The sequence below is a fragment of the Mobula birostris genome, chromosome 5 (assembly GCF_030028105.1).
Source record: "Mobula birostris isolate sMobBir1 chromosome 5, sMobBir1.hap1, whole genome shotgun sequence".
NCBI lineage: Eukaryota > Metazoa > Chordata > Chondrichthyes > Myliobatiformes > Myliobatidae > Mobula > Mobula birostris.
The window spans coordinates 6,924,373-6,933,214 of record NC_092374.1 but is presented as its reverse complement, the minus strand read 5'-3'; the positions used below and the strand labels follow the sequence as shown (position 1 = coordinate 6,933,214).

General features: G+C 48.7%; 1 protein-coding gene across 1 annotated transcript; it reads right to left on the bottom strand.

The window, feature by feature from the left end:
• Positions 1-1,379: 1,379 nt before the first annotated feature.
• Positions 1,380-6,507, bottom strand: ccl27a (chemokine (C-C motif) ligand 27a). The gene is made up of 3 exons (XM_072257091.1): positions 6,391-6,507; positions 3,901-4,027; positions 1,380-1,945 (listed from the first exon to the last, which is right to left on the bottom strand). The coding sequence occupies exons 1-3, from the start codon at positions 6,446-6,448 to the stop codon at positions 1,840-1,842; spliced, it is 291 nt and encodes a 96-aa protein (XP_072113192.1). The 5' UTR covers positions 6,449-6,507; the 3' UTR covers positions 1,380-1,839.
• Between the last annotated feature and the right edge of the window lie 2,335 nt (positions 6,508-8,842).

Here is an 8,842-nt window from a genome sequence, read left to right as displayed (position 1 = left end):
TTTATCCTCCACCTCATTCCATTCCTACTCTCACTGTATCCTCCACCTCATTCCATTCCTACTCTCACTGTCACGTGGCACAGGCAGTAATCCTGAAATTACTACCTTTGCAGTCCTTCTTCTCAACTCCCTTCCTAACTCCCTATATTCTCCTTTCAGGACCTCTTCCCTTTTCCTACCTATGTCATTGGCACCTATATGTACCACAACCTCTAGCTCCTCACCCTCCCACTTCAGGATATCTTGGACGCGATCAGAAACATCCCGGACCCTGTCACCAGGGAGCCATCCGGGTCTCCTGGCTGTGTCCACCGAATTGCCTATCTGACCCCCTAACTATTGAGTCCCCTATCACAACTGCCCTCCTCTTCCTTTCCCTACCCTTCTGAGCTACAGGGCTGGACTCTGTGCCGGAGGCACGGCCACTGTTGCTTCCCCCAGGTAAGCTGTCCCCCCCAACAGTACTCAAACGGGAGTACCTATTGTCAAGGGGCACAGCCACTGGGGTACTCTCTAGTACCTGATCCTTCCTCTACCCCTTCCTAACTGTGACCCACTTGTCTGCCTCCCGTGGCCCTGGTGTGACCACCTGCCTGTAACTCCTCTTTATCAACTCCTCACTCTCCCTGACCAGACGAAGGTCATCGAGCTGCAGTTCCAGTTCTCTAACACGGTCCTTTAGGAGCTGCATCTCGGCGCACCTGGCGCAAATGTGGACGTCCAGGAGGCTGGGAGACTCCAGGGCCTCCCACATCCGACACCGAGAACAACAAGCTGCCCTCACACTCATACTTCCCTCTTTCCTCAAATAACAGGAAAAATTGAAAACCAATCCTTCTTCGCCTTGCCCGTTTCCGCCAAAGCCTGTTAAGCCAAAGCCCTTAGGCCTTCACTCTGCTCCCGGCTCGCAAAACGACACTGCCCGCTGTATAAGGCTGTGTTCCTTTTAAATCTTCCGCACTTCACTGCCCGACATCACATGCCTGCGCAGTCCCGCCTCTCTTAACTCCGATGAAAAAATGAAAAATTCAAAATGGGAAGTTTAGATAGGTACTGTACTCATATATAGCTAGGGTGCCTAAGATTTTTGCACAGTACGGTATTTGTCAACGTGGCGTGGAGAGCGAGCTTGTAAATCTGACGAGAGCAAAGGCTGTTGAGAATGGTGAGGGCAGGAAGGAGGGTTGAGGGACAGGTGGCAGAGAACGAGTGCCAGGAGTAGGAGGGTGAACGCAAACACCCCTGAGACACCAAGCAAAGTCATTTGATTCCAAACAATTAGTTTATTGATAATTACAGAATATATCTCTGGTGCTTCCCGCTCCCTCCCCGCTCCCTCCCCTCTCCCTTCCCTCTTTTCCCAACCATGATTGCCCTCTCCCTGCCCCCTTTCCCACTCTCAGTCCACAATCGAGACCCGTATCAGAATCAGGTTTATCATCACTCACAAATGTTATGAAATGTGCTCTTGCTTGCAGTAGCAGAACAGTGCAATAAATAAAATTAGTACAGTACCAGCCCAAGACTTTTACACAGTGCTGTACACGGAGTGAAGGTGTGTAGAGGTTTAGGGTCAGGGTATGGGTTGATGGGACTACATTTGGCTCAGACTAGATAGGCCAAAAGACCTGATGGGAGATTGTAGTGTTCAACCACTCTATAAAATGTTGTCATAGGCTGTAATCCTTGACTCCAGTATCAAAAAGTAGCTTATAAACATTCCGACGGTGATAATGTGCCTGGGATTGGGGAAAGGAGCCAATTGCAAATGGTCCCACAGTCAGCTGAATGAAGCAGTTGGCCACCCCGGCCTCGGAGTCCCCTCGCTGGTCCGTCTTCTCAGCTTCTGGCGTGGCATTGCTTCCTGCTTTTGCTTATCCGCATCCACTTCTTCAGCAGGTGGTTGGCCGGATCTGTGCAAAGTTTCCGCGACCCTACGTGGAGGCTGCAGGGGAAAATCAGACATGTCAGAAGGTTGCCATTCAGTCCCTCAAGTCTGTAGCTGTGCATGAACATCGACCAGTACAGCGCAGGAATAGTCCCTTCAGCCCACAATGTTGTGCTGACCCAATTGAATTAGTAATCAAATGGCTAAACTGATCCCCTCTGCCTACACAATGTCCACTTCCTCACATCCATGTGCCGATCTAAACCTCTCTTAAATATCCCTAATGTATCTGCCTCTACACCCACCCCAGGCAGAGCATCCACCGCCCTCTGTGTAAAAGAACTTGCCCCTCACATCCCCGTTGAACCTACCCTCTCTCACCTTCAATGCATGCCCTCCAGTATTAGTTATTTCAACCCAGACAAACAGATACTCCCTGTCCACTCTCTCTATGCCTCTCACAATCTTATCAGCCTCTATCAGATATCTCCTCAGCCTCCGATGCTCCAGAGAAAACAACCCGTGTTTCTCCAACCTCTCGTTATAGCACACGCCCTCTAATCCAGGCAGCATCCTGGTGAACCTCATTACCATAAGACAGAGGAGCAGAATTCGGCCATTTGGCCCTTCTAGCCTGTTCTGCCACTCCATTGTGGCCGATTTATTATCCCCATCAGCCCCAGTCTCCTGCCTTCTCCCTGTAACCTTTGATTAATTGAGAAACTATGACCACAGCTGTGTTTGGTGATGGAGGATGAGAGTTGACTTGATGGAGGTAATCAAGGTGATAATAGGCGTAGATCGAGTGGGCAGCCAGCAACATTTCTCCAGGGTGGAAATGGCTAACTTAAGGGGGCATAGTTTGTAGGATTTTTGGAGGGGAGTATAGGGGGCATATCAGAGGTAGGTTCTTTACACACAGAGTGGTGGGTGCGTGGAACGCTCTGCCAGGGGTAGTGGAAGAGGCAGATACTTTATGGAGTTTTCAGAGACTCTTAGGCACATGAACGATAGAAAAATGGAGGGTTATGCAGGAGGGAAGGGTTAGATAGTAGATTAAAACACTCTATGCCAAAGGACCTGTGCTGTGCTGTAATGTTCTCTGTTCAGTGGGTATGGAATAAAACATGCGCAAATACATCAACACCTGCATTTTACAAAATAAACCACATGGATGGCGTGTAGGAGGGATGGGTTAGATTGATCTTGGAGAAGGTTAAAGTATTTGTGGGCTGAAGGGCCTATACTATACTGTGCTGTGGTGTTTCATGTTCTAACCTCTCATCTAAGACCTCTGAGCCACCCTCTCCACTGTCCAGCTCTCCAAGATCAGAGACGCCAGTCACCGGACCCTGGAGCAGCTGGGGGAAGATCTGTGGGTCGAGCAGCACCTGTCGGGGCCAGTGAGTGGGAAGAGGAGAGCTGACATTTCGGGTCAACCAGAATGATGCAAGGCATCACCCACAATGTCGACAATTCCTCTCCTCTCTCATCCACTCCGTAACGAACTGTAATTCTGCCCAAGGCCATCGACCCGCACCTGAACCATGCACTCCTCCCCAGCCAGGCACGGATCCCAACTTCCCTTAGATTCTGCAAGATTGTTTACCATGCTCAGTTTGTTGTCTGTCATGCTCTAAGTGATCTCACTGATCCTGTTTACAGTTACGATTCTATAGGTTTTGGTGAACATGCCTGCAGGAAAAAGTATCTCAGGGTTCCATGTAGTGCCATATGCTGTATGCACTCTGATAATAAAATTCACTTTGTACATTAACAATGTGGTTGCTCGAGTCTTTGGCCATGTAGTCATGTGCCAGCAGAGTGTACAGTAATGGGCTCAGCACACAGCCCACCTCACCCAGACAGGGTGTTGCTCTGTCTCGCCAGTCGAACAAGTCTCCCACAGCTTCCTCCCAATGCCGAGGGATCTCAGTCGCCTCCATACCCTCTTTCTCCCCCCTCTCTTGTCTGTGAGAGAACTCCCCGCCCCATCCCTCGGTGATACTCACATCACTGCCTTGATGTCACAGTTACGCTCGTCTTGGGTGTTGAAGCATTTCACGTGCCTCAGCAGAGTTTTACTGACACGGCTGGACACACTTGTGCAGCAGCTCACCACTTGACTGGCTGGCATCGCTGGAAACAGAAGGATAAGAATTAGTGCGGAAATCATTACCAGGGTAGAGCACTGTGTCTAATTCTAAGATCCACGTCTGAAGACAGACCATGCTGAAGCAGACCCCTGAGATTCACTTGGGAAGGCTGAACTTGAAGGGTTAATGGCCGGATTCCTAGCACTTTGCAGCAACAGAGGGATCTTGGGGTTCACATCCACGGATCCCGCAAAGTTTCCATGGAAGTTGATGGCATAGTTGAGAAGGTATATGTTGTGTTGGCCTTCATTAGTCGGGGAACTGAGTTCAAGAGTGGCCAGGCGACGTTGGCGGCTCTATAAAACCCTGGTTAGACCACACTTGGAATACTATGTTCAGTTCTGGTCACCTCATTATGGGAAGAATGTGGAAGCTTTCAAGAGGGTGCAGAGGAAATTTACCTGGATTAGAGGAGGACAGGATAATCCCACTCGGGCTTTTCTCTTTGGAGAGGAGGAGAATGAGAGGTGACTTGATAGAGGTGTACAAGAGGATAAGAGGCACAGATTACATGCACAGCCAGAGGTTTTTCCACGGGGAGGCAAAGGCTAATGTAAGGGGCATAACTTTAAAGTGTTTGGAGGAAAGTATAGGGGATAGGGTTTTTACACGGACTGGTGAGTGCGTGGAACCTGCTGCCAGGGGTGATACATTTAAGAGACTCTTGAACAGACACATGAATGATAAATCAATGGAGGGCTGGGTGGGACGGTCAGATTGATCTTACAGAGGTTAAAGGGTCGGCACAACATTGTGGGCCGATGGGTCAGTACTATGCTGTCCTACGTTCTAAGAACATCAGCCATTCATTTACACAAATCCTACGCTGATCACATTCTTTGAGTCAACAGTCCACTTCCCCTCACCAACACTCCCTGGTCCACTGAGCTCCTGCAGCAGGTTTTAACTTTCAGTCTGCGGCATCTGAAGTCGATTGTATCTCCCATGAGACCATCAATTTCCACGAGATTCTCCCCATCACCTACACAAAATTCACAGCGGAAGTAACCCGACCCGTCTGCGATGTGAGAGCGTGCAGACTCCGCACACGGGCCGGGCTGGAGGTCGTGGTCGAACACGCTCCTCTGGAACGGCGAGGCAGTGGCTCTACCTGCTGCGCCCACCGTGTCTTTGGGCAGGATGAGAAGGGGGAGGCGGAGGAGAGTATTATGTGATTCTTAACCAGGACTTGCAAATTTCTGCAGATGTACCATGGCGGGCACTCTAACTGGCTGCATCACCACCTGGTCCACAGGGGCCACTGCACAGGATTGGGAAGAGCTGCAGAAAACTGCAAACCCAGTCAGCTCCATCATCGGCACTCGCCTCCCCAGCATCCAGGACATCCTCAAGGAGTGACTCCTCAAAAAGGTCCCACACCACCCAAGACGTGAACTTTTCTCATCAGGGAGGAGGGACAGGAGCCTGAAGACACACACTGAACATTTTAGGAACAGCTTCTTCCCCTCCGCCATCAGATTTCTGAACGGCCCATGAACACTATCTCACTATTCCCCTTCCTGCTCTATTTTGTAGCTATATGTCTTTGCAATGTACTGATTCTCAGCAGTGATAATGAACCACAAAATGCTGGAGGAACTCGGCAGGTCAGGCAGCATCTATGGAGAGGAATAAACTGTCGACATTTCGGAGCCGAGACCCTTCATCAGGACTGGAAAGGAAGGGGGAGACGTCAGAATTAGAAGGTGGGGGAGGGGAAGGAGACCAGGGAAAAAGGTGACGGGTGGAGCCAGGTGAGTGGGGAAAGTGGGTGGTTCAAGTAAGAAGCTGAGAGATGATAGGTGGAAAAGGGGAAGGGCTGAAGAAGGAGGAACCTGATAGGAGAGGAGAGTGGACCACAGGGGAAAGGGAAGGAGGATGGGACCGGGGTGGGGGGGGGGGGGTTGATGGCAGGTGAGGGGAAGAGCTTTGCAGCATTTGCAGAATCTCATGTGGTTACATAAACCTAATTCTGATTCTAAACTGCAGGACAATGGGATTCACCAAATTTAACAGGTTCATTTATTTATCACATGTCCATTAAAACATACAGTCAAATGCATCCTCTAAGGATGTGCTGGGGGCAGCCCACAAGTGTCACCACGCATTCCAGCACCAACATAGCGTACCCACAAAGTGGGGTACAGGGGCCTCTCCAGGATCTTTAGCACTGGTATCCTAACCGGAGGCACAAGGTGGCTGCTGAGAGCCTTGTCCAGGAGTGCCAGGGCAAAACAGCTGATGCCCAGGGAAGTACCTATTCAAGACTGGGCTAGCAAGACAGTGGATGGGCCGAATGGCTGCAACGGTTAAATCTGGAGGAGCGTAATGCCAGGCGGTACCTACCTGTGGCAGCGCAGAGAAGAGCGATGCCGATGAGGAGGGCAATCATCTTGTGGTCCATCCTTTCCCTTGCGATGTGTGTGTAGACACTGCGTCCTTCTGTGTGTGTGAGTGTGTCTGGAGCTGTCTCCCTGCTGTCTCTCACTTCCTGAAATCCTCCTTATATTGGCTGCTGACTCCTGCCCACAGACAAGTAGTGAGATTTCCCGCCAACTTCCACCGAAGTCATCTCACCCCCAGCTCCAAACTTGACAGATTGAATGAATGAAGAGCCAAGTGGACTCTTGCCAAGAAATTACGCAAAAGCATGAAATTGGAGTCAGAATTATAATCACTGATGTTTCCGGTCCGGATGGAGTATAGTGCAGAAATAAATTTACTCTAGTGGGTTGTAGAGTTCTACAGCATAGAAGTAGACCCTTTGGGCCATTAGTCTAGCAGAACCATTATTCTGCCTAGCCCCATTGGGCTGCCCCCCACCATCCATGTACTTATTCTAAGTGTTGAGATCAAACCCGCATCCAGTACTTCCGCTGGCAGCTCCTTCCACACTATAGATAATTGGGATAGATAGTGCAAAAAGACAGCAAAATATTGAGGTAGTGTTTATGGGTTATGAACCGTTAAGAAATCTGATGGTGGAGGGGAAGAGGCTGTTTCCAAATCATTGTGGGTGTTCAGGCTCCTGTACCTCCTCCCTGATGGTAGTAGTGAGAAGAGGGCACAATCTGGATGGCAGTTGTTGCCTTCTTGAAGATGGCCTCCATGGTAGGGAACCCTCTTTATTCTCGCCATTTGCTCTCGACCCCAGACGTCGACTGTCATTTCCCTCTACAGATGCAGATAGTTTGATGACATAAAGGTTCCCAACATTCAGTCTGTGCTTCCTTCTCACCACTACCACTGGACAGAGGAGAGTCTGTGGTATGTTGAGTTACCGGGTGAATGAGTAGTCTTTGGGGTACTGCAAGTCCGTGTCTTTATTGATGCTTTGCTGCACGCCTGAGTGCTCGGTGGAGGGTGCTGATGTTTTTTTTTTTTGCTGGTGGGGGAGAGGGGATCTTTGCTGCTGCTTATGCCTGGAGCTGGGAAGGGGACTTTGGGTTCTAACATTTAACTGTCATTCATTCTTTGGGGCACCCTCTGTTTTCGTGGATGGTTTCGAAGAAAAAGAATTCCAGGATGTACAGTAGAGTGTATACATTTCTTTGACAATAAATGTACCTTTGAAACCTCTGACTGTCTCTTCCCCTTACCGCTCCTGGTTCAAAAAAAAAGTTCAACGCTCAAAGTAAATTTATTATCAAGGTGCATTTAGTATATAATCAGACTGCTCTGCAGCTGCGTAAAAAAGGACCCGGAGGATCATCCGGGACTCCAGCCACCCCAACCACAAACTGGTTCAGCTGCTTCCAGCCGGCAAAGGGAACCACAGCATTAAGGTCAGGACCAACAGGCTCCGGGACCGCTTCTTTCACCGGGCCATCAGATTGATCAATACACACTGACATGATTGCATACCTGACTGTACATTCATGTGTACAAAACAATTCTGTATACAATCTTAGTGTCTGGGCAATACCCTTCCCACATTTCCCTTCCTTATTGCTTGAACACAGTGACGGGGACGCAACATAAAGATTTCTACCTTCTCAGGTTGTGAGATGGATTTAAGAAATAAAATTCTAATTCTAATTCTAGTTCTTCTGCCTTCTCCCAGTAACCTTTGACACCCTGACTAATCAAGAATCTATCAACCTCCACCTCTTGGTTCATTCTTCTTGGTGTTCCTGCACCAATATATCATGCACATAACTCACTAACCCTAACCTATACAGTGCACCTTTGGAGGGAATTTGTTGAATACCTGAAAAAGATGGCTTTTTAGAGCAGCTGGTGCTCGAGCCTACTCAGGGAAAGGCTATCTTAGATTGGGTGTTGTGAAGTAACCCAGATCTTATTAGGGTGCTTAACATAAAGGAAATCTGAGGAGGTAGTGATCACAATATGATTGAATTCATATTGCAATTTGAGAGGGAGAAGCATAAATCACATGGACCAGTATCGAAATGGAATAAAGAAAATTACAGAGGTATGAAAGAGGAGCTTGCTCAGGTGGATTGCAGAGGAATAATGGCACAGCAGAGATGGTTGAGTTTCTGGGAGTAGTTCTCAAGGTGCAGGATAGATATGCCCTACAGAAGAAGAAGTTCTCAAATGGCAGGGGTGGGCAACCATGGCTGACAAGGGAAGTTAAGGACTGCATAAAAAACAAGAAAGGGCACATAAGGTAGCATAAGGATGATCAGGAAGCTTTTAAAATCCAACAAAAGACAACTAAAAAAGCTACGAGAAGGGAGAAGACAAAATATGAGGGCAAACTGGCTGATAATATAAAGCAGTATACTAACAGTTTTTACAGTTATATAAAGAATAAAAGGGAAGTGAGAATTGA